The following is a 26,273-nucleotide window of genomic DNA, read 5'->3' as shown; positions in this document are numbered from 1 at the left end:
CCAGTGGTGTCATGTGTCCTTGTCTTCAGAGAGGTTGTAGAATGGCCAGAGACACCATCAGGCTTTGGCGTGAGTCCCAGCTCCAGCCTTGAGGTCCTGGGCAGCTCTCAGAGCCTCTGTGTTCTCGTGTCTACGTTAGGGCTGGTAGTATCACCTTCCAGGGGCGTCTGAGGATTGGAAGAGGCCCGGGCAGTCCTCGAGTTCTGTCACTCTCTCTTAGATCTCTCCACTTCTCTCCATCCCCCTGTCGGGTCCCCTGACTCGAGTTTTGCCCCCCTTAATTCTGCCCTAAACAGCGCAGCCAGGATGATCTTTTCAGAGTGCAGATCAGGTGATGTCCGTCTCCTGGTTAAACCCCTCCCTCCAGGATGCTCATTGTTCATAGGATGACATCATCCTCTTTCATGATGATCTGCCCCCTGTGCTCCTGTCTAGCCCCTCCTTCCCCTATCCTCTCTGCTTCTGTCTGATTATCTTCCAGTTGAGGGCCCCAAGCTGTCAAGTTGCCCTTTTGCACCTGTCCTGCATCTCCTGCTTCAACTTACATGGCGCTTCTTCCAGGAAGTCTTCCATCCCTGCTAGTAGATGCCCCCTGCTCTGTATTTCTGTACTTCTCCATCACACTTCACTAAGTGCCTTATTTAGTTGTTTGTCTCCCCCACTGCACCATAATCTTCTTAAGAACAGAGCTCGGGCCTCCCTGGTGGCGCAGTGGTTGAGAGTCCGCCTGCCGATGCAGGGGATACGGGTTCGTGCCCCGGTCTGGGAGGATCCCATATGCCGCGGAGCGGCTGGGCCCGTAAGCCATGGCCGCTGGGCCTGCGCATCCGGAGCCTGTGCTCCGCAACGGGGGAGGCCACAACAGTGAGAGGCCCGCATACCGGAAAAAAAAAAAAAAAAAAAAAAAAAAAAAAAAAGAACAGAGCTCTATCTGCTTTACAAAGCCCTCAGCTCAGGACAGGTGCCCAGTAGTTGCTAAAAAGTGCTAATTAATATTGCTATTTCATATATATATATATATATATATATATATATATATATATTATTGTCTTCAAACCACGTGGAACACTGCTCCTTGTATACTTTTATCAACACATTAAATAAAGCAGTTGTTCAGTTGGCATGTGGAGCATGCCTATTAGACAATTTAGTAGTTTCCCTAGTAAGTGTGGATAGAAGAGTGGATAACTTATACAAAGAGAAGGAAAATTGGGGGAGCGGACAGGAAATTGTCTGAGATGGACAGGAAACAAATGACAGAAACCAATCAAAGGAGGAAATAGCCTGTCACTTCTCAGTAAATGCCTGTACCTCCACAGCACTGGGTTCAAGTCCCGTGTCAGAGAAAGAGAGTACTGTGGCCCTCTGTGTCTGTGGGTTCTGCATCAGTGGATTCGACCAACCTCGGATTGAAAATATTTGCAGGAAAAAGATCCAGAAAGTTCCAAAAAGCAAAACTTTAATTTGCTGGAAACCAGTAACTATTAACATTTACATTGTATTAGGTATTGCAAGTAATCTAGAAATGATTGAATGCATATAGGAGGATGTTTGTAGGTTATATGCAAATACTATGCCATTTCCTATAGTGATCTTGAGCATCTTCAGATTTTGGTATCCTCCAGGGTCCTGCAGATACCAAGGGATGTCCGTACTGTCATGTAGTTGCCGTGTTCCTGGACAGTGACTTGGACATGGATATTAGCCAAACCAAACCTTAAAAAAATGTACATTGATCTATCAATTCTACTTCTAGGAATTTATCCTAAGGAAACAAAAGTCCAACAGTTTTATACACGAGTATGTTGATGGCACTATTGCTTGCATCGGAGATAGATAGAAGAAAAACTAATGTCTAAAATAGGGTTGAGTAAATAAATTATAGTATATTCATGTAATGAAATACTATAAAGACATTAAAGAATTATGTAAGGATATTTAAATAATACATTAAATTATTTGTAGTAATTTTAGGTTGAGAAAAGTAGCTTCCCCAGAAGTGTGGATTGCTAATAGTGTTCACTTTGTGCTGGGACAACAGATAATAATTTGGTTTTTTCCCTTTGGGTTTTCTGTATTTTAGAATTTTTCATATGGTAGCTATACTTAGGGTTGCAGCTATACATTAACACAATAAATGCTGCCTAAAAGAAAAAGGAAAAAAACCTAGTCCCTGATGAAAGTTGTATAAGATCAGTACTTAACTTGAGGTTCAGCCTTTTTTTTTTTTATTGAAGTAGAGTTGATTTACAATGTTGTGTTAATTTCTGGTGTACAGCAAAATGATCCAGTTATACATATATATACATATATATATTCTTTTCCATTATGATTTATTTCATATTCTTTTCCATTATGATTTATCACAGGTTATTGAATTTAGTTCCCTGTGCTATACAACAGGACCTTGTTGTTTATTCATTCTCTATATAATAGAGTGCATCTACTAATCCCAAGCTACTAATCCTTCCCTCCCTCAGCCCCCTTCCCCTTGGCAACCACAAGTATGATAATCTCTGAGTCCATCCACGTTGCTGCAAATGGCATTATTTTGTTCTTTTTATGGCTGAGTAATAGTCCATTGTATATATGTACCACACCATCTTTATCCATTCATCTGTTGATGGACATTTGAGGCTCAGTCTTAACTTGGATGGCTGAACTTACGTGGATTTTTCTCATTTCTTATTACAGAATAGAATACATTTCCGTTAGAAAATATAGCAAAGAAAATATAAAGTATCTCTAGTCTTACCACCCTAAAACATCCACTGTTAACACACATATGTGTTAAGGGTTGTGTGTAAGTGAGATATATACAAAAATAAATATATAAAATCTCTATCCCAACTGTATACATATAATTTAAAATAGGGGTTGGCAAACTTTTCTGTAAAGGGCTGGTAGTAAATATTTTAAACTTTGCATGCTACATACTGTTTCTGCTGAGTATTTTTCCTTTTATTTCTGTTTTTCCCTCTCTCTTCCTCCCTCCCTCCTTTTCATTTTTTCAAGGCTTCAAAAATATAAAAACGATTTTTAGCTTCCAGGCCATAAAAAAAAAAACAGACCAGGGGCCAGGCTGTTGTTTGCCACCCCTGATTTAAATTATATAATACATTGATTTTAATATGCTCAAGAGAAGAAGAGCATGTGACACTTTTGCAAAGTATTATTTAGCAACAGTGAAATGTTACTAATATGTGATCAGAAACACAAGACCTACTGTGGGTGTTGCCCAGATTAGCCATTGGGCATTTTTGACTCTGCTTCTGTCAGAGATAGATAGAAGGAATCTGTGAGTAGAGTTGCAGAGAATGGGTCATTGAAACCATATTAAAACTGCATTAGTTTCCTTCCTTTCTTTGTCCTCGAATAAAACTTTATTGAAGAATAGCGTCGGAGACTATAAGTAATGGTTGCTATATGTCATTGAAGTTAATTTCTATCACTTAAGTCACAGGGTAGGTTGTGTGCCTTCCATCTTCAGTGCTACACGGCTAATTTAGCAAAAGTACCATATAGTGAATGACCTGTGATGAAGAGTTTTCTATCAGATGAATAAAATAACCTGTGAATTTCTTTTCTAGATATGCTCGGTGAAGGAACGGCATGCCAGTGAAATGAGGGACTTGCCGAGCCGATACGTTGAAATAGGTATGCCTTCTGTGGTGTAAACCTTCAGAAGAGAATCCATGTTATGAAGCAAGTCCTAAGGCTGTGTTCTTCAGGGCTCATCATTGGTACCTTGATGAAATAGATCAAGAAACTTCTAAGTTTTGAAATTTGGCTGTAGAGACCCTTTATTCTAACTCTATTTCTAATTTTTACACAATAATATTGTAAGTTGGCTTTGAAGTTGAATAACCATGAGCTTGGGTTCTGGTTCTGTTATTTACCACCTAGACTTTGGACAAATTTCTGCGTGCCTCAGTCATTTTCATCTATAAAATACAGAAAAGAATACCTGTCTCACAGGTGGTTCGTCAAAATTCCAAGCCTGCGTGCACAGCTCATAATACATTACTCACACTGGGTGTTGTCAGCGTGTGCCTTCTAAATATTTATTTCCCTCATCACTGGTCTGGTCCCAACTGCCATGGTCTTACCTGGATCCCTGCAGCAGCCTCCTAACTGGTTCACCTCTTTCCACGGTGAATTACTGTGCTCTGGTCCCCCGCACTGCAGTCAAAATACAAGTGAGTTGGTGTCACCACCCTTCAGTCCCTTCCCATTGTTCTCAGGATAAAGATGAGACTCCTTAGCTTGACCATGGGGATCTGCGTTGACCCTCACCTGCCTTTCTAGCTTCAGCTCATAACAAGCTTCTCCTTGGCCTCTGTGCTCCGGTCACACTGGCCTTCTTCCATCTGCCCGTGCTGCTGCTTCCCATCTCTCTAGAATGCTCTTCTTGCCTCTTTTTACTTCATGGACCCCTTATCATCTTTAATCACACCTCAGCTCAAGTGTTGCTTTTGTGGGAAGGCCCACTGGTCCTCCCTAAGCAGGTCAGATCCCCCCATGATAGGCAAGTAGCATTTCCCTTTCTAGCCCTTGTTTGAGTTGCAGTGATCGTGTGATTATTCAGTGCATTTCTGTCTCTTCCACCAGACTATAACCTCCTTGATTTTTTTGTTTTTTTGTTTTTTTTAAATAGGATTTACTCTTTTTTTTTTCTTAATTAATTAATTTATTTAGGGCTGTGTTGGGTCTTCGTTTCTGTGCGAGGGCTTTCTCTAGTCGTGGCAAGCGGGGGCCACTCTTCATCGCGGTGTGCGGGCCTCTCACTGTCACGCCCTCTCTTGTTGCGGAGCACAGGCTCCAGACGCACAGGCTCAGTAGTTGTGGCTCATGGGCCTAGTTGCTCCGCGGCATGTGGGATCTTCCCAGACCAGGGCTCGAACCCATGTCCCCTGCATTAGCAGGCAGATTCTCAACTGCTGCGCCACCAGGGAAGCCCCTAACCTCCTTGTTTTTGCTCAGTGTTTGTATCTCAGTTACCTGGCACCATACCTGGCACATAGTAGGTGCTAAATAATATTGGGTTGAATGAATCAGTGACTCTGGAAACAACTATTCAGGAAAAGTATGCCAAGGAGGCTATGCCACTACTTTTATAACTTAGTTTTAGGACCTAGTGCCAAAGTTGCTCAAACAGAAAGGGTGAGAATTGACCGACTTTTGTCAGTTAAACAGAGTAAAAGCTCTTTTTGTATTATTTAGAGCTGAGTAATAGGAGACAGTTTTGTGGCAGAGAAGTTGTGCCATGTTATATGTCAACTGAAAAGTTTATTTACCCATTTGGATGGTGGATGGGGAATATACATTTGATGGGTTGTTATAATAGGATGAAGCTGAGATAAATCATTTGCACATGACTGTACTTTTTTTGAAAATTTTTATTTATTTATGGCGTTGGGTCTCCGTTTCTGCATGTGGGCTTTTTCTATTTACGGCGAGCGGGGGCTACTCTTCGTTGCGGTGCGCGGGTTTCTCATTGCAGTGGCTTCTCTTGTTGTGGAGCATGGGCTCTAGGCGCGTGGGCTTAAGTAGTTGTGGCACATGGACTCAGTAGTTGTGGCACACGGGCCTAGTTGCTCTGCGGCATGTGGGATCTTCCCGGACCAGGGCTCGAACCCGTGTCCCCTGCATTGGCAGGCGGATTCTTAACCACTGTGCCACCAGGGAAGTCCCATGACTGTACTTTCATAAACAGAGAAAGATGTACCCACCAGGCAAATATGGTTGTAGCATTTAAATCTGGGATATTTTATACTTGAAGTCGGAAGTTGGTGGTAGGGTTTTAATAGTTTTGCTGTTCTCTTGTTTGTTTTGCCTTAGAAGGATAAATACATAATTTCATAGTTCGGATTTCTCAGGGTCTGGATGAAATAGGCAAATACAGAATATAATGATACTGAGGAACTAGGTAAGACTGAGAACTAGAAGCTAAAGATAATTATTTCAGTAGCTCTATTTTCTGCCCCTCCGCTGCCTACCAGAATAAAACCTGAACATCTCAATGCATAGTGTCCTGAGAGGTAAGTATTAGAAAATTTTAAATACAGATGAGTTTAAAAATAAATAAATAAATAAAAAGGCAAGAACTCTGGGAACTTTAGGATGTAAACATTGCCAGGACGGCATAAACATGCAGCAGTGTCATCTTCTCTCCTTAGTTGGCGCTTGCATACTAGGTATGGGCCATTGTGCTATGTGCATTACCTGCTTTAGTTCACTGTCACAGCAGCCCTTTGAAGGGCAGGTAGTAGGCTTCTTATTCTATGGATGAAGAAAACTGAGGCTCAGAGTGGTAAACAAGTCCAAGGTCTTACTGCTGTGGCATTAAAATGGATAGAATCTGGGCTTCCCTGGTGGCACAGTGGTTGAGAGTCCGCCTGCTGATGCAAGGGACACGGGTTCGTGCCCCGGTCCGGGAGGATCCCACATGCCGCGGAGCGGCTGGGCCTGTGAGCCATGGCCACTGAGCCTGTGCGTCTGGAGCCTGTGCTCCGCAATGGGAGAGGCCACAACAGTGAGAGGCCCCCCTACCGCAAAAAAAAAAAAAAAAAAAAAAAAAAGGGTAGAATCTAACCCTGCAGAACAACCAGGCAGGGAGGCCAGGCAGTTTGCCAAATTCCTGTCTGATCTTGATAAGGTTGCTTTACCTCCCTAAGCCAGACTTTCCTCACCTGGCCGTCCAGTGGTTCAGACTCCATGCTTCCATTGCAGGGAGTGTGGGTTCGATCCCGGGTCGGGGAACTAAGTTCCCACACACTGTGCAGTGTGAACAAAAATTTTTTTAAAAATAAAAAATTTAAAAAGTAAAATGGAGATAAAACCTACTGTCTCAGAAAGTTGGGAGAATTAGACATGGTTCTAAGGTCTGTAACACTGTCCTTGGCACACAGTAGGTGTTCACTGAATCACGGTGGTTATTATCACCGTGCAGACCTCCATCCCAGCTCCATGACTGCTAACAGCCGGCCCAGTGGTGGCCTAGATCCCTGGGATCACATTATTAAAGTGTGTTTTGTCTGTACAACAATTTCTGTGAAATAGACCGTGTGTGAGTACTAACAATATCACATTAGGGACATCTTACTACTATGGTTAATGGTTAAGTACCATTTTTTTCCCCACTTGAGAGCAAACCTTTAAGAATATAAACCATTTCCACAGCAGGAGGCAAAGTGGTTTAGATAACGAGTCCTTGACTAGAATAAAGGAAAAGAGAAATGTTAGGAGGTCTGGATTACAATTTGCTTTATGACAGTGTAAACCACTGTACTTTAGTAAATGAGGTGAAAATGACATTGACATGAAAGAAATATCTGTGGCTGTATATTACGTTTCTTAGAAGCCAGATGTTTATAACTCTTCCTTATAAGTCAGGGTCTCAAAAACAATGCAAAAGTTATTCCTCTCAATAAGATATTCTTGTAAATGAAAGCTAATAATGATAATAAAGATGAAGCTTACTGGCCAATCTCTAATCCATGAAGACATAAGGTTACATAAGGTTTGGGGGATGTCATTTCTTCTTCCAAATTACAGTTTTAAAAGTAGGTTGTGGTCCATGCCTGCTGTACTTATTTTAACTTAACTTGGGTCTCTTACTGTCACAGGACTCCCTAACTCTCTGGCACTTTTTACCAAAGTCGTCCATGTTCTTAACGGAATGGTAGCTGGGAGCTGATACTATGTTGTTGGGAAATGAAGCCAATACTGGTGTGTCATTTTGGGGGCATCTACCGCCAAGGGCAGATAATTTACATGCAAGGAATTAATGATTGACTCCCTAGTCTTGATTTCATATGGAAGTCTACTTCAAAAAACATAATAATCAAGAGAAAAGCTACATGGGAATCTACATAAAATGACAGAGAGAAGCCAGGAAGAAAGAGAAGGAGAAGAAAATAAGGGACATCTTTTTCACTTTAAGTAGAGTCCATATTGTTAGTTTATTATATGCTGTGGCTCTATTTAGTACATTGTTCTATTTTCAGCCTCTTGATTGACTTGGAAATTGAAGGCCTTTTTGCGTGGTGGAAGAGAGCTGTGAAATTAATGCCTTTCTTAGATCTAAGTATCTCTATCCACCTGTTAGCATTCTCACCCAGACACACAGGTTTCAGCAGTGGGACAGCTCTCCCGTGCCTGTGAGTGACGAGGCTCACCTCCGTGTCTTAAGTCTCAGTAGAAATCAGGACAGTTCAAGGTGTCCTTAAGGATCTAGCTCTGTATGGTTTTCTGTTCTGTTAGAATTCAGTTTGATTCTGTCTAATCTATTAATTCTTTTGTTCTGCATTGAATTTTTCCCCCAGCATTTTTAAATGAAAATTATTAAACATAAAAAAAAAACTAAAGAATTTTACAGGATCTATTTACTCTCCTCCTTGATTCCACAGTTAAGATTTTATTATACTTGTTTTATTACACGTCTGTTCCTCTATCCATTTGTCACTCAGTGCTGGAGACTCAAATACTTGTTGGAAATGGAGTTAATAACTTTTCTCTCCCATAACTAGCGTTAAGAAATTGGAAGCACCTGAAGTAGGAAGTATATTTTGTTCATTTTATAACAACTACCACCAGCCACATGCTTAAATACATTACAAACAGAATTTTGTTTAATCTTCACAATGGTCCCAGTGGGTAGGGCTGCTGTCCCATTTTATAGGTGAAGAAGCTGAGGTTTAGAGGGACCAAGTAACCTGCTCAAGATGAGGACATTCGGAAGCAAAGAAGGCAGCATTTGAACACAGATAAGCCTAGTTTCAAAGCTGTTTCTTCTCACTGCTGTGCCATGCGTTCATCCATGCATGCCCTCCGCCTAGCCCCAAGCCCTCATGTGCAGCCAAAGTAACTGATGAGAAGAAAAGCAGCTTGCTGCAGGCACTCAGATACCAACCATGGGGCAGAAATTCTCCAAAGACCCTTTAAATATGCAGTGATGATGTCTGCTCCCCTGTTCTTCAAACAGCCAGATGAAATGGACATGCAGTAGATTTGTTTTTTTATTTTGGTTCAAGTGAAGTCTCTCATTTAGAAAAATAGAAATTTTATTTCCCCTTGTTGTATTCTGGGACTGACAGGTCTTCATCATTTCTCCTCCAAATGCTTAGGGAATCTCTAGAACCTAGTTGCCTTGGATGGCTATCAAAAGTGTTTCTAAGGAAAGGAAGTCAAATCCAGACGGTGATATGATTCTTTCAGCCCTCTTGTGTGCCCTTTCTTAGTGTTTGGCTTAAGTTTAGTTGATGCATCAAGGTAGTTTTGGATTTTTTTGTTGGGGTGGGTGGTTAGGTCTCTGAATGTGTGTATGTATGTATTTTTAAATTTTATTTTATTGTGGTAAGGACACTTCACATGAGATCTACCCTCTTAACAAAATTTTAAGCGTATGTACAGTACACTTTGTACCCGTTGATTGGCAACTTTCTTTTTCCCCCTCCCCCCCCAGCCTTTACAACGACCTTTACTCTTTGATTCTATGAATTTGACTATTTTAGGTACAATGTTTGTCTTTCTGTGTCTGGCTCATTTCACTGAGCATAACTTCCTCAATGTTCATCCAGATTGTTGCATATTGCAGAATTTTTTTGAGGCCAAACAGTATTCCATTTTACATATATAATATATACCACATTTTCTTTATCCATTACTGTGTCGATGGCCATTTAGGTAACTTCTGTATCTTGGCTTCTGTGAATAGTGCTGCAGTGAACATGGGAGTGCTCGCGTCTCTTCAAGATCCTGATTTCAGTTCTGGATAAATACCCAGAAGGGCGTTGCTGGATCATATGGTGGTTCTATCTGAATTTTTTTTTTGAGGAAACTCCACACTCTTTTGCACGGTGGCTGCACATTTTGCATTTCAACCGACAGTGCATAGGGTTCCAACTTCTCCACATCTTCACCAACACTTGTCAGCTTGTCTTTTTTTTTTCTTTAATAGCCTATTTACAGCTTAAAGTATAACTATTTCATTTTGAACCTTTTGACCCAGAGGTCTTTGACCATCCCCTTGTCTGTTGTCTAAGCAGTGTGTGGTCAGCTTCTCACAGAGTCACTCTTTATCAGTGCTGCTTCGTGAGTGCTGAAGTTTAGTATCTGAGATAATCACATCCGCTTAGTTTTGTCACAGCGTATGCTGAATATCGATTAGAAAATATAGAATTAAATTGCAGGCTAAACTCATTTTATATAGCTCTGATTTACATGTAATAGTGGCTCCTGATTTGAATGTTTGTGTTATTTTGTCCATTAGCTGTTCTCTTCTGTTTCACTGCCATATATTAGGTCTTCTCCTTAACTTGCTGACATAAAGCATTGTAAAGTCACTTTTACTTCAATGCGTCTGCTTCATAGCAGTCCCAAGGATGTTAAAATGGGAGTTCCAAATGTATTTTCTTAGCTCAGTCGTCATGCTGACAGAGTGTCCAAATTTCTCAACGTTTATAGATGTTATATCTAGTTGATTAAGAGATACTAATATCTGGTTATTAAAGGGTCAGATTCTCTTGGGAATAAGGCACTATCATAAACGGACCTCAGTGCTTTTTCATATGTGAATATAAGACAAGGGAAGATAATTATTCTTATTTACATATTGCTTGACAAAATTTGTTTGCTTCTTTAAGAATCATAGAAACTAAAATCTATAGGGTATTACTTTATTTAGCTCCAGTGAAGATACCAAATCCTTCTGGGTCACATTTAGCTAATGGGCATTTTGCAACCAGCAAAGGGAAAACAAGGGCCCCAAATAAAAAAGCAACACAAGTTCTATGTACTGCAGTGCATGGGAAATTCAAGAGGAGGACAGGGCACCCTGGCTGCGTGCAGAACTGGCAGAAAGTGGTCAAGCCCTTCACTTCGTCTGTTCCTGCTAAGGTAGCGCCATTTTCCCCTTAGCACCTCTGTGTTCTGATTTATGTTTTCTAGTGTGACATATCTAGGAAGAGTAAGATTTCAAATTCTACTTTTGCTGGCCTTCTACTTAAGGGACCTTAGTCAAGTTACTTAACATCACTGAGCTTCAAGGCCCTTTTAAAATGTATATAAGGTATTATGCTGGAAAAAGATGATGTATGTGAAATATTTAATGTCCTGCTTGTCAGTATAGCAATGTTCATTAAATAGAAGCTATTATTAATATTACTATTCTATTTCCTTAGAGGGAAAAACAGTGGTTTCTTTTAACAATCAGGAGACGAAAACATTGTGTTTCATAAAGTCAATTGAAAGAGAATGGGGAAAGATATAAATAAGGATTTACTGAATTATTCTAAAGAGGTTAATACATTTCATGATACATTTCATAGGTACAAGTAATAATGAAGACTATGGACTTAAATATCATCTCTTATAGGTCTGAATACAGTGATATTAAGTGAGATAACCTAGTTATGAATTATTTGGAGATGGTCTTTTTATACAGAGCCAAATAAAATCTCGACTTTTATTCTTTACAATTTAATATACATTAGTGTTTTTTTTAATCTATTTTAATGAAGTTTTTTTCATGCAATTTTTTGGAATGAACATTTTGTGAAATGTTCCTCTCTCATGTATAACCAGCATTCCTGCCCTTAACAGGCGCATCTAGTCATGGTTATTGCCACTGTTCCCACCCCCATCTCCACCCCTCTGGGAATAAATTTTCCTGCTTTGTATTCTTTCTTGCTTTACACCTGTTTCCATTCTTGCATAGCACGTGGTATTTTAATTATTTCTTTAGCTTCTAGACTCACAATCTCTTTTAAGTCAGAGGCAAACTCTTTTGTCTTCCTGATGCTTCTGGAAGAGTGTCTTCTGCCTAATTGGTGCTCAGTAATTCTTTCTTAAGTTGTTGATAACTCTCAGAGATGTAAGACCCAAGGTACAAGAAAGCTCTGTCTTATTCACTTTTGTTTCAATCACATGCCAATCATTCAGAAACTTAGAGCATGTATGGTATTGATGGCCCAACAATATTTATGCATTTGTGACTGTAATCCCAGCCCTGGCTTATATCAAGTTGGTGTCTAACCCTGATATGTTAACATTTTGTGCTTGGAGGATTCTGAGAAGATGGTGGTAGCGGCCACATAACTGTTCCATCCTCCTGAGTCCTCAGGAACAACTAGATCATGCAACCAAAAACCCGTAGACAACACTTACAGCAAGGTAGCCCTAGGAACCCCAAGATACGAGCAAATGGCAAAATCCACCAATAGTCATGGGACCCGCTATGGTTCCAGAGGGAGCAAGGGGGCTTCTAATGCACTTGAGATCAGGAGATTTCCCAGACAATCTGCAGGTGTTTTCTGGAAGAGACCCAGGCTGCTCTGAGATGGGTGGGTGCAGGGCTGCAGTTAGGGTGAGGGGCTCGGGCAGCCCAGCAGCCCCTGGGAACTCTTACCGTTGAGTGGCCAGTGTTTCCTGCCAGGGCCGGGCTCACGCAGGAGAATAAATCCTGAGCAGTATGGGCATGATAGAAACAAAGAGAAGGTCCAGATAAAAGTGGGGAGGGGACAGGGCCAGGAAATCTCAGAAAGCAAGGGACCAGATTTTTAAAACTATGTGAAAACTATGAATGAGGGAACCCTTGGAGGTTAGAAGAGTTATCTCAGTTCCTCCCTCCTCCTAAGAGATCAGTGGCTGATTTCACCTAGAAACAAGTGCAGAAAAGTACCAAGGTCAAATCCCATACTAAGGTTTAAGAAAAAGCAAATAAGGAGTAGAATGACATCCTTGGCCATGAAAGCACGCCAGACAGAAACACCCACAAAATCGATCATGACTGTAATTTACTGTTTCAGAACAAGCTACAGGATAGTTTAAAGAAGTGATGGGGGCTTCCCTGGTGGTGCAGTGGTTAACGATCTGCCTGCCAGTGCAAGGGACATGGGTTCGATCCCTGGTCTGGGAAGATCCCACATGCCACAGAGCAACTAAGCCCGTGCACCGCAACTACTGAGCCTGCGCGCTAGAGCCTGTGAGCCACAACTACTGAGCCCACGAGCTACAACTACTGAGCCCACGAGCCACAACTACTGAAGCCCATGCGCCTAGATCCTGTGCTTCACAACAAGAGAAGCCACCCCAATGAGAAGCCTGCACACCACAATGAAGAGTAGCCCCTGCTCACCTCAACTAGAGAAAGCTCACGTGCAGCAACGAAGACCCAATGCAGCCAAAAATAAATTTAAAAAAAAAGTGGTGGAAGGCATGAAAGAACAACAAAAATCGGAACTAAAAAAATTTCAAATGAGGTGACAGAACTCAGGAAACATTTATAAATAAAAGATTATTTCAGAAATGAAGGTTAAACTGGAAGGAACACAGGAGCAAATAGTCACAAAGACAATGCTGTAAGAAGAGAAATAGAAGAGGAAAAAAATTTTCATCACAAATAAGGGGAAAAAAAGATTTATGATTAAATGATAAATACTGAGGCAAAGATAATTCAGCCTACAAGTAAGAGTCATGGAAAACAAAACAAGGGAATGGAATAAATACCAAAAACAGTAATTCAAGAAATATTTCCTGAAACTACAGAGAAACAAAACTAGAAACTATAAATTAAAATAGTACAGTTGTGTATCTGAAAATTATGACCCACGATGAACATCTTCAAGATATATTTGAGTAAAATTACTGGACTTTAAAGACAAAAAACATTGGGGGGCATCTGGACCTGCACTGTCCAATATGGTAACCACTCGCCACTTATAGCTGTTAAGTGCTTGAAATATGGCAGGTGCGGGCTGAGATATGCTGCATCTAGGATTCCAAAGACTTAGTATGAAAATAAAAAGTAAATTATCTCATTAATAATCCTTTATGTTGTTAAATGTTGCAATGACCATATTTTGGATATGTTGCATTAAATAAAATACTTCTTAAATTTCACCTCTTTTTACTCTTTAATATGGCCACTATAAAACTTTAATGTTATGTTTTTGGCTTGTGTTAATATTTTGTTGGACAGCACTGATCAAGAACTCAAGCCTCTCTTCTAGATCAGAGCTTTGTACACAATTGTCCTCTTTCTGGATCCAAAGAACTTCCTTGAATAAAATTTTTATGTGAATAGTCTCTCTGAAACTTTCTTTCTCTTTCTCTCTTATTCTGCATAGAATCTCTTTTTTCCTTAAATTATTTCTTCTAGCATGTCTAGGAATACTTTATTCTCCTAAATAAACCAGAGCACTACAGGCCTTTCATCCCCATCAGGATGAAGGCTGTGTTGCAGCTGTAATGTGCATCTTTGCTTACCTCCATCACAATCCCAGGGACCCCAGAGCACTTCCTGCAGGGCCCCAGAGCCATTGACTCACTTTCAGAACTCTTTGATCTGAAAAATAGCTACTGCCTTTTGTGGCTCCCTCTAGAAATTCTGCATTTTTCTCTCCCCCCCCATCGCCCCCCAACTTTTGCTTTCTATTTTGTTTTAGTGCTTTCCAACATAATTTGTCTTTTTCTTTATGACTTATCTTTTCCAGATAATGGAAAGATGAGCTTCCATGGTATGAGACCTATAAACCACCTGTATTCAAACTGGTTTTCCTTTGGAAAAATTTTTTCATTAGTTATTAAAAATCATTGTCATGTGGAGAAAAATAGAATTTTAGAGAAAATAAACGGAAACTTCAAGTGTTCCACTAAACTTTGAAGTAGAAAGGCAGTAATTACTTGAAGATATTTTATAAAGCCGGTCCGTAAAATTTTACATAATTTATGTATGTTCCAGAAGAATAAATACTACCGTTCAGCGTTTCTTTCTCTAAATCTGTTCATTATTATCTGTTCATTAAGAATAGTCCTTACACTTTCCTGTTCATTTTTTTAAATTTAATTTAGTTTAATTTAATTTTATTTATTATTATTATTTTTTTGCGGTATGTGGGCCTCTCACTGTTGTGGCCTCTCCCGTTGCTGAGCACAGGCTCTAGACACACAGGCTCAGTGGCCATGGCTCCCAGGCCCAGCCGCTCCGTGGCATGTGGGATCCTCCCTGACCGGGGCACGAACCCGTGTCCGCTGCATCGGCAGGCGGACTCTCAACCACTGCGCCACCAAGGAAGCCCTGTTTCTAGATTTTTTGATGGCCATTCTGACCAGTGTGAGATGATATCTCATTGTAGTTTTGATTTGCATTTCTCTAATGATTAATGATGTTGAGCATTCTTTCATGTGTTTGTTGGCAATCTGTATATCTTCTTTGGAGAAATGTCTGTTTAGGTCTTCTGCCCATTTTTGGATTGGGTTGTTTGTTTTTTTGATATTGAGCTGCATGAGCTGCTTGTAAATTTTGGAGATTAATACTTTGTCAGTTGCATCATTTGCAAATATTATCTCCCATTCTGAGGGTTGTCTTTTGGTCTTGTTTATGGTTTCCTTTGCTGTGCAAAAGCTTTTAAGTTTCATTAGGTCCCATTTGTTTATTTTTGTTCTTATTTCCATTTCTTTAGGAGGTGGGTCAAAAAGGATCTTGCTGTGATTTATGTCATAGAGTGTTCTGCCTATGTTTTCCTCTAAGAGTTTTATAGTGTCTGGTGTTACATTTAGGTCTTTAATCCATTTTGAGCTTATTTTTGTGTATGGTGTTAAGGAGTGTTCTAATCTCATACTTATACATGTACCTGTCCAGTTTTCCCAGCACCACTTATTGAAGAGGCTGTCTTTTCTCCACTGTATATTCTTGCCTCCTTTATCAAAGATAAGATGACCATATGTGCGTGGGTTTATCTCTGGGTTTTTTATCCTGTTCCATTGATCTATATTTCTGTTTTTGTGCCAGTACCATACTGTCTTGATTACTGTAGCTTTGTAGTATAGTCTGAAGTCAGGGAGCCTGATTCCTCCAGCTCCATTTTTCGTTCTCAAGATTGCTTTGGCTATTTGGGGTCTTTTGTGTTTCCATACAAATTGTGAAATTTTTTGTTCTAGTTCTGTAAAAAATGCCAGTGGTAGTTTGATAGGGATTGCATTGAATCTGTAGATTGCTTTGGGTAGTAGAGTCATTTTCACAATGTTGATTCTTCCAATCCAAGAACATGATATACCTCTCCATCTATTTGTATCATCTTTAATGTCTTTCATCAGTGTCTTATAATTGTCTGCATAGAAGTCTTTTGTCTCCTTAGGTAGGTTTATTCCTAGATACTTTATTCTTTTTGTTGCAATGGTAAATGGGAGTGTTTTCTTAATTTCACTTTCAGATTTTTCATCATTAGTGTATAAAATGCTAGAGATTTCTGTGCATTAAGTTTGTATCCTGCAACTTTACCAAATTCATTGATTAGCTCTAGTAGTTTTCTGGTAGCATCTTTGGGATTCTCTATGTATAGTATCATGTCATCTGCAAAGAGTGACAGCTTTACTTCTTCTTTTCCGATTTGGATTCCTTTTATTTCTTTTTCTTCTCTGATTGCTGTGGCTAAAACTTCCAAAACTATGTTGAATAAGAGTGGTGAGAGTGGGCAACCTTATCTTGTTCCTGATCTTAGTGGAAATGGTTTCAGTTTTTCACCATTGAGGACAATGTTGGCTGTGGGTTTGTCCTGTCAATTACAGGAAAAGATCTGTAAACAATACAAACATATGGAGGCTAAACAATACACTACTTAATAACGAAGTGATCACTGAAGAAATCAAAGAGGAAATCAAAAAATACCTAGAAACAAATGACAATGTAGACGCGATGACCGAAAACCTATGGGATGCAGCAAAAGCAGTTCTAAAAGGGAAGTTTATAGCAATACAATCCTACCTTAAGAAACAGGAAACGTCAGATAAACAACCTAACCTTACACCTAAAGCAATTAGAGAAAGAAGAACAAAAAAACCCCAAAGTTAGCAGAAGAAAAGAAATCATAAAGATCAAATCAGAAATAAATGAAAAAGAGATGAAGGAAATGATAGCAAAGATTAATAAAACTAAAAGCTGGTTCTTTGAGAAGATAAACAAAATTGATAAACCATTAGCCAGACTCATCAAGAAAAAAGGGAGAAGACTCAAATCAATAGAACTAGACATGAAAAAGGAGAAGTAACAACTGACACTGCAGAAATACAAAAGATCATGAGAGATTACTACAAGCAACTCTATGCCAATAAAATGGACAACCTGGAAGAAATGGACAAATTCTTAGAAATGCACAACCTGCCGAGACTGAACCAGGAAGAAATAGAAAATATGAACAGACCAATCACAAGCACTGAAATTGAGACTGTGATTAAAAATCTTCCAACAAACAAAAGTCCAGGACCAGATGGCTTCACAGGCGAATTCTATCAAACATTTAGAGAAGAGCTAACACCTATCGTTCTGAAACTCCTCCAAAATATAGCAGAGGGAGGAAAACTCCCACACTCATTCTACGAGGCCACCATCACCCTGATACCAAAGCCAGACAAAGATGTCACAAAGAAAGAAAACTACAGGCCAATATCACTGATGAACATAGATGCAAAAATCCTCAACAAAATACTAGCAAACAGAATCCAACAGCACATTAAAAGGGTCATACACCATGACCAAGTGGGGTTTATTCCAGGAATGCAAGGATTCTTCAATATATGCAAATCAATCAACATGGTACACCATATTAACAAATTGAAGGAGAAAAACCATATGATCATCTCAATAGATGCAGAGAAAGCTTTCGACAAAATTCAACACCCATTTATGATAAAAACCCTGCAGAAAGTAGGCATAGAGGGAACTTTCCTCAACTTTCCTGTTCATTCTGACACCACTGTCTCTAACCAGCCCTTCATGGATTCAGCCTTAATATAAAGGATACACTAAATCATGATAAATCTTAAAACAGTCCTGTTTTGTTGCATTACTAAGTAGTAATGGAAAAACAGAACCCTGAAATGTTATTCATTCTGAAATGTCTTTTTTTTTTTTTTTTTTAATGCAGAGTAGCTGTAGACATTTTCCTAAATTAGGACCTCATACCGGGAAATGAGTCCTCTTTTTTACATGATATCATTACTAATGGGTATTAATGGAGATGAATTTCTAAGTGGTAGACTATTCAAAGGTAAGAAAAGCAGCCATTATTTTAGAATTCTTTATTTGTGACTCAAAGGGTGCGACTATAATTGCAATTTTGTTTTCCATAAGAAGATTTCTGTTGATAAGAAATCATTTTAATAAAATGAGAAGAATTATTTAATTGCAGCTGTATCTGAATGGTGATAACTTGCTTAACTGTGCCTCTGGAAATCTTGACAACACTATTTTTATAAAATACCACATCTTTTCTTCGTAAGTAACATTTTTTTGTTTGTAATTTAGTCACTTCATGTCATTTCTACCTAAATTATTACTTATTTTCAATTAGTAAAGTGGTAGGATTTAGTACTTAATAAATAAGCATTTTGTTATAGTATCTGGAATTGAGAAGGAAATATCTGCTTCTTCACATCTGTCCTTATTTTCTTTAAGAACACATTAGATTTCCTATTATGTTCTTAATTAAAGAACAGAAGTTTTCTGTGTTATTAATGCAAGCTCTCAAGGACAGAAATCAGGATGTAGAGGAGGAAAGCTTTGGGTAGAATTGTTTTCTAGTTTCTCTGATCTGTATCTTACGGCTCATTCATATAAACCAAAGCCTTGATGTGGATTTGGTTACCTTTAGGAGGGATACTATGTGATGTTCCTTGTCAGTGAGCCTAGGCAGCCCCTTTGGCGTCTCAAATGGGCAGAATACCTCGTTCACCCACCATTTCTTAGATGATGCTCTCCCTTGGGTGCCTATGGCAGACAAGCCCATCAAAGGCTCCATGTGATTCCCATGAAAGTCTCTGTAGCATCTTTGATTGCTCTTCATCCAAGTTGCTGTATGCGTAGCATTTCAATGATGGAATGCAATTTAGTAAAAATACACAAGTCCGTCTCTACCAAAGAGTTTATGCAACCTCGGGAGTGCTGGCATCCAAAACCTCCTGTTAACAGGCCTGTATGTCTTTATGAATGTGAAACTGTCACCTCTTTGATCAGTAGGTCATGTGTGGCCCACACTGTTCAAGAGCATCTGCACATTCCAACCCTTCTGTCTCCCCCCCTCCCCCCTGTCCACCCCCCTACATTCATAGGTAGCACTGGGGAAGCTTCTCCAGAACCTTCTGTGCCTGGCTACACGCTGCAGTGCTCATCTCTGAACACGTGGTTGTGGGAAGTTCTCTACGCATGTGCTTCATGAGAATATTGATCACATCACCACTTTACCAAAAATTATTTTCAAGTGCCTAGATAAGAATAGTCAGTTCAGGTTCAGCGGGTGAGAAAACAAGTCTTTGTGGCAGAGCTGGCACCATTTGAACTCCCATTGTATGGCTCTGTCCAGGGCACCCTGACCACCTATGCGATCCCACCCAGGACAAAGCTTAAGAAATGTTATCCTTTTTAATATTTATGTTATTAACTACTTAGTGTTTTTTTGATTATCCTCAGTCTCATTTTGGTGTGAAAATAAAATTTTGAAGACAGTTAAATAAGGAGCAGGCGTTAAACATCAGCAGAGTCAAGTAACACTAAGTGATTTACGAGGAGGATGGAGAGAGGAAGTAGAAAAATTCAGTACTGCCTCAGTTTATGTGTTACGGGTTTTATTTCTATTCTGATACCTTTATTTATACATGGGAAAAGCCATACCCACAGAAATTAAAATGAATTATCCAAGTTCAGTGTAATTGCAGTTATGACCCAGATTTCCTAACTTCCCTTTCAATATTGTTTCCAGTATGCTACACTGACTTCCCCTGCTTTGGAAAAGGTGGTCATTTTATCATAAAAGTTAACTCAACCTGAAGCTAATACCACAGAACTGTGGAGAAGAACTGAATCAAGAAACTCTTAGAAAAAGTGGTGGTTTCAAATGAGAGTTTACTCTCAAATGAATCTGTAAGTGCCGTGTATGACTCCTGGAAGAGTCTTTTCCTGGTACTACTATTGTATCAGTTGGCTTTGCTGCATAACAAACCATCCCAAAGCTTAGTTGCTTAAAACAACAGTCATTTATTATAAATATTACAACAGCTAGTCATTAGAATCATACTGTAGCAATATTTGTACTTCTACCATTGAGCCTTCTGTAAGATCTTTGAGGTCCATTGTAATTAAGTCTATATACCTCTTAGGTGATGCAATAGAAGAAATAGAACTTCTTCTACATTTTAATGACTACCTTTTATTTTTTTATTTTATTTTTTTTATTAGTTTCTGCTTTATAACAAAGCGAATCAGTCATACATATACATCTGCTCCCACATCCCTTCCCTCATGCATCTCCCTCCCTCCCACCCTCCCCATCCCACCCCTCCAGGCGGTCACAAAGCACCGAGCTGATCTCCCTGTGCTCTGCGGCTGCTTCCCACTATCTATCTACCTTACGTTTGGTACTGTATATATGTCCATGCCTCTCTTTCGCTTTGTCACAGCCTACCCTTCCTCCTCCCCATATCCTCAAGTCCATTCTCAAGTAGGTCTGTGTCTTTATTCCCGTTTTACCCCTAGGTTCTTCATGACATTTTTTTTTTTTAATGACTATCTTTTAAAAGGAAAGAGAAATTTCTTATTTTCTCTGACCTTTATTTCACTGAAGAATTAATGGAGTTTCATCATAATGTAATGTGTATTTATACTTTTTTCTTTTAAGTCTAGATATAATGTTTATTAAATGTTAAAAAAGGAGTAATAGTTTCATAATTACAAATAGCATTTCTTGTGACCATGATACCACTGTAATGCCCTAATTGTGAAAGATTGACATTTATGTTCAAATTATTTAAAAAGTATTTTTGTCATTAGTAATATTTTTAAATTATTTAAAATATTTTTTAATATTTAAAAGTATTGTTATCGATAATTGTTTACATTGGGTTTTATGGATTTTTAAGTGTCTTCGTGGGATTTAACTCTGTCATTTTTGAACTAGATGGTGTCCCTCTTCACCATTCATGCTGCTGTTATTGTCGAGTTTGCTTTTTATTTGTAAGAGAAAGTTTCCAGCGTAAGTTCCCAGATAGTCTTTTGGGCTGCTGATTATTGTCCAGAAAGTATGTTCATCTCTGCCCCCTTTTTGTTAGATTTCTAAAATGAGTCCATCCTGCGTTCGTAGTCGACGTGTCCTTTCCTTTGCGTGCTGCTTTTTGCTGCTAATGGTGGATCTTCTCTCCCTTTTGTTTGCAGTGTCACAGTTTGAAACTGAATTCTACGTCAGTGGCCTGGCGCCTCTCTGTGATCAGCTTGTTGTACTTTCCTATGTAAAGGAGGTTTCCGAAAAAACGGTAATTTTTTTTCACCCCAAATACAGTAGGGTGGGTTCATTTGTAGCATTTTTACCCAGATGAAGTTGCCCATGAAAGAACTTAGCTCGTCTGAGCAGAACTTCCTGACCTATAAAACAACGTCAGCAGAGATTACCCTGCAGGCTTAATGTATTTACGTTTCAGAAGCCCCACTCATTGGTTGCCTTGTTCCTTTTGCCAAGCAAAGGGGAGTCTTTTTTTTTTTTTTTTCCTTCCCTTTTTTCCATCTCTCTTGGTATTTTCCGTTGAAAGGAATGAAGGATTCCTCTTGCCAAAAGGCCAAGAAACTAAACTGACACTGTGCATTAGCAGAAATGACAGCAATGAAGTTGATCTGTAGCATCAGCAGGGGTCCCTGTGCTCAGAGTGAATTACAGAGAGGGTGGTCCATTATTTCCTGCGATCCAGATATATTTGTTTACTTCCCAGTGGCCCAGTGATTCTGAGTAGCTTGATTCTTGCTTTGAAATTAGATTGTTGCTAAGTCCCGGTTATCACTGCAAATGACGGTATGAAATGTACGGCTCATAGGAAGCAGCAGAGAACCTGCATTTCATTATACATGATTTTGGAATGAAGCCTGTTATAGTATCCAGTGGAGGGGCCTGCATACTGAGTCTTTCTTTGAAGCCTAGGTCGGCCCCATTCTCAGTTTGTCTTTATTGTCAGAGTCCAGAGTTCCTGTCAGGAAGGGGCTAGGGGTGGCTTCAAGGCATAAACAAGGAGAGTTTATTGTAAAGGATTTTCTTTGGGATGCTGTGGTATAAAAGAAATGCAATTGATTGTCTAGCCCTTTACAGTGAGTGGGTTCTCCTTGTCTGTATGCTCTCTCTCTCTCTCTCTTTTTGTTTTTTCCTTTTCAAATAGCAAGGAATAAAATGGAGAGAAAAACCCTGGGAGTCCTGGTTTTGAAGTGGTAGCTGCTCTCCAACATTCCTCTGAGCGAGCTCTTACATCAGGAAGCCATCGCTATAGTAACCTGGAGCTCTGGGTGCCCATGTTGCTAGGCAATGGGATGCAGTAGACATTAGTGAACACTCAAACCTGCTAAAATCAATAGGGCTGGCTTCCAGCCCTGTGCAGGACATCAGTTTATTATTATTTTATTTATTTTTTTTTTGAAAATAAAGAAAAGCATTGGCTCCGGAGGGAGTAAATACAGTGCTTTTTGATGAGGAATGTGGGGAGCATTCAGGATGTGATTGAAAGACATAAGGAAAGAGGCAGTAAAATGCCAAAGGGAAGGCCTAATAAACGGTTGACCAAAGAAAGAAAGAAGGGAAGGAAACCTTTGTTAATAAGAGAGAGTATTGGAAAGGAGTAAAAACCAAGAAAAGCCAACCTCAAAGAGCAAATTAGAAGATGGAATTTTTTCAGAGGAAGAAGTGAGGGTCTCGGAGGTGCTTTAAAAATGTGTGTGTCAGTGTATATAACTCTTCATTTTCTCTAACACCAAAGGACACCTGAAATCCTTAAATACGGAAAGAACTGATCAAATTAAGGCAGAAGGAAGAAAGAAGCAAGCTTGGGGCCAACCACGCCCCCCTTTTCTTTTTCACATCAAAAAGTTTAACTGCAACAGTAAACAGGATTCATTTTTATATCAATTGTAATGTTATCCCAGCATATTTTCCTCATTACACCTTTTACATATGTGCCTGTTCCCACACAGTTGCAGTGATAGTTACAAGCTCTTCTGTGTGGCCATAATTCTAGGAGCATCGTTCCATTCTCTCTGCATATAGCTATGCAGTCTTCCATCATCTTTCTGGTGGTTGTGAACTGTTTCATCTGGTTGATATAACCTAATTTCTGAAGCTGTTCCCTTAATGTTTTGTTTTTCTTCCATTCATTAATAAAGCATGTGTGTTAAGAATGGTGCTCAGCATGGAGTATCAACGATCGACAAGACCAAATTCCTGCTCCTAGGCAGTTCACGCATAAGCAGGGCTGTTAGACCAGTGAACAAAAGTTGTAAAGTAATGATAAGATGGATTTCTTACCCATCACCTTGCTGATGGATTCCTTATACATGTGAAGGAGCTATTTATGTGGTCTAGCAAGGTGATTTTCTTTTAACATTATTTGGTTCAATTTCTTTTTCTATTTTGCTATTCTAATTTTGATATTTTTTGTCATTGTTATAGCTGTTAATTTTTTAAATAGTCAAAATTTTCAGGTTTTTCCTTTTTGTTGTTTTAAAAGCAAGATATTTGTCATTTCTCCACAGATGTGACGAATTATCCTGTATATTCACTGGGGTTTTTTCCTCTAATAGTGGATCTTTCATAATTGCTTTTTATTTTGGACTGTTTTAAATATATGAGATGCAAAGTTGACGTAATCGGGGCTTCCCTGGTGGCGCAGTGGTTGGGAGTCCGCCTGCCGGTGCAGGGGATGTGGGTTCGTGCCCCGGTCCGGGATGATCCCACGTGCCGCGGAGCGGCTGGGCCCGTGGGCCGTGGCAGCTGGACCTGCGCGTCCGGAGCCTGTGCTCCGCAACGGGAGAGGCCACGACAGTGAGAGGCCCACATACCGAAAAAAAAAAAAGCTGACGTAATCGCTTCTCAGTTAACCTAACAAAATTGATCAAAGGAATCTTCGAGGCTTACTGTTTTACTGGGGAGCCTTGGAGAGTTGGGAGTAGTTCTGGATTTCTTTCATTCTGTTCCTTTCATCTGTGTTCTCTATACCAGTGTCACACTGCTTTAGGTCTTACTGCTTTGGAAAATAGTCAAGTGTATCTTTCATGCCTCTCTGCTGAATATTCAAAGAGCTTGAGTTTTATAGTAAAACAAACTTGATTTCAAATCCATAGTCCCAGTTTTCCCACAAATCCCAGTCTCACTGTTTACTTATATAACTCTGACCTCAGTTCCCTCATCTGCAAAATTAGGAAGAACAATACTTACTGAAGGGTGACTTAAGGACTCAGCGAGAAGAATCTGCGGACAGTCACCTACTAGGCTAGTGAGATTGTCATAGGCCCTCAATAAAGCATCTTTTCCCCTTCTATCTTGATCTAGAACGGCAGTGTCCAAAACTGTAGTCATTAAGCTATGTGCCTATCCAAGTTGAAATTAATGAAAATGAAATAAAATTTAAAACTCAGTTTCTCAGGCACAGTCATCACATTTCAGGTGTTTGATGGCCACTCGTGACTCATGTCTACCACGCTGGGCAGTGCAGGCACAGAACATCTACATCATCTCAGCAAGTTCTGCTGTAGACGTAACTCTTAGTCTCTGGCTTCTCAGCATCCCCAGTGAAAGGACTAGTAGTGGCAGTGGTCTGGATCGTGGAGCAGTTCATAATGTAATTTTCACTCTGTCTCATATTTGTGAGGAAGATGTAACAGAGTTATCTAAGGATGTGGTAGCCGTCCCTTGGAGTTGAAAGGGCTGCAGTGGTAGACCGTTGACATAGTACAGTGGTACCTGTCCTGAGTATCTCATCCAAGAGGTCAAAATAAACCACTGCTATGAGGCCGTCCACGGCAGGTGGTGAGAAGGGCTAACACCTGCCGAATTTATAAAACCAAAGCACTTAATTATGGCTACCTAGAATTAATTTGTATCATTTTTTAAAATATGCTGTGACACTTGGCCACTTAGTATCCATGTGATCTTGCACAAGGCACTACTTTTTTTTTTAATTAATTAATTTATTTTTGGCTGTGCTGGGTCTTCGCTGCTGCGTGCGGGCTTTTCTCTAGTTGGGGCGAGCGGGGGCTACTCTTCATTGGTGCGTGGGCTTCTCATTGCGGTGACTTCTCTTGTTGCAGAGGACGGGCTTCGGTAGTTGTGGCACGTGGGCTCAGTAGTTGTGGCTCGTGGGCTCTAGAGCACAGGCTCAGTAGTTGTAGCGCACGGGCTTAGTTGCTCCGTGGCATGTGGGATCTTCCTGGACCAGGGACTGAACCCGTGTGCCCTGCGCTGGCAGGCGGATTCTTAACCACTGCGCCACCAGGGAACTCCCTAATTTGTATCATTTATAGAAATGTAATTCAAATGAGGCTTTCTTTTTCCCCTTAGGAAAGAGAATACTGCGCCAGGCCCAGACTGGATATCATCCAGCCGCTTTCCGAGACTTGTGAAGAGATCTCTTCTGATGCTCTGACTGTGAGAGGCTTTCAGGAAAATGAATGTAGAGATTATCACTTAGGTGAGAGACATCAAGGATCTGACTCACGTTATTTCCTTTATTTATGTTTTTTCCCCTCCACTTGAGTAGCACAACCAGGAATTTACATTAAGGTGCTGAAAGGCTCTTGGAGCCTATCGGGGCAGGCCTTTTACGTTGAAAATGAAGGCGTCAAGGCTCAGAGATGCTGTAGAACTTGCTTGAGTTCCCACAGCAGAAGGGAGGGGTAGAGATGAGGCCAGGACCAAGGTGAGGAGGCTTTGTGGCCTTTGTTCTTGTATTTGGTCTCCTGTCCTAACTACTTCATGTGACACCTGACTTACACTGATGCCAAGCAGTGTGGTTCTCTAGTTGGCGTATCACTCCCAACTTTATATCCCTAGAAGGTGTACTCTGGGTTGCCAGAGAAATTGTCTTTCTTTGACCGAATGCTCAGAGCTTGAGAGAGCGCCTCATACATACTAGGCTTTCACTGAGTATTTGTTGAGTGGATGCATGAATGCACTTAGTCACTGCTTGGAAATAAAGGGAGAACCATTGCTTTATAGTCATACCAGCGGCCTCTGTGTTTTGGTGTCATCATATCCTTGAAAAATACATTGATGGAAAAATAGAACAGCTTTGGCTGTTGAGAAATTCTTTCCTGCTTTAAAAAACAATAGACACATTTTGAGAATATTTTCAGTTCTCATTTTGGTCAATGAAGAAATATGCTATATCTGTTAGAGCTTTCTTATATGAAGCCCTTGATCAGCTGAGAAATGGGAGTGTATATTCTGGACTTAGCAAAAAGCAAATGTGATTCACAA

The 26,273-nt window shown here is 40.0% G+C and overlaps 1 protein-coding gene across 1 annotated transcript in view; it reads left to right on the top strand.

The window, feature by feature from the left end:
• Positions 1-26,273, top strand: part of VPS41 (VPS41 subunit of HOPS complex) — a 194,646-nt gene that overhangs the window by 122,821 nt on the left and 45,552 nt on the right. Inside the window, exons 10-12 of the mRNA XM_082631906.1 lie at positions 3,591-3,657; positions 21,203-21,300; positions 25,356-25,485. Of these exons, the coding sequence (XP_082488032.1) occupies positions 3,591-3,657; positions 21,203-21,300; positions 25,356-25,485 (295 nt within the window). The remainder of the gene's footprint in view (positions 1-3,590; positions 3,658-21,202; positions 21,301-25,355; positions 25,486-26,273) is intronic.

This window comes from Mesoplodon mirus, assembly GCF_964341445.2.
Source record: "Mesoplodon mirus genome assembly, chromosome: 9".
In the NCBI taxonomy this organism is placed as follows: Eukaryota; Metazoa; Chordata; class Mammalia; order Artiodactyla; family Ziphiidae; genus Mesoplodon; species Mesoplodon mirus.
This window is presented reverse-complemented; position numbering and strand designations above follow the sequence as displayed.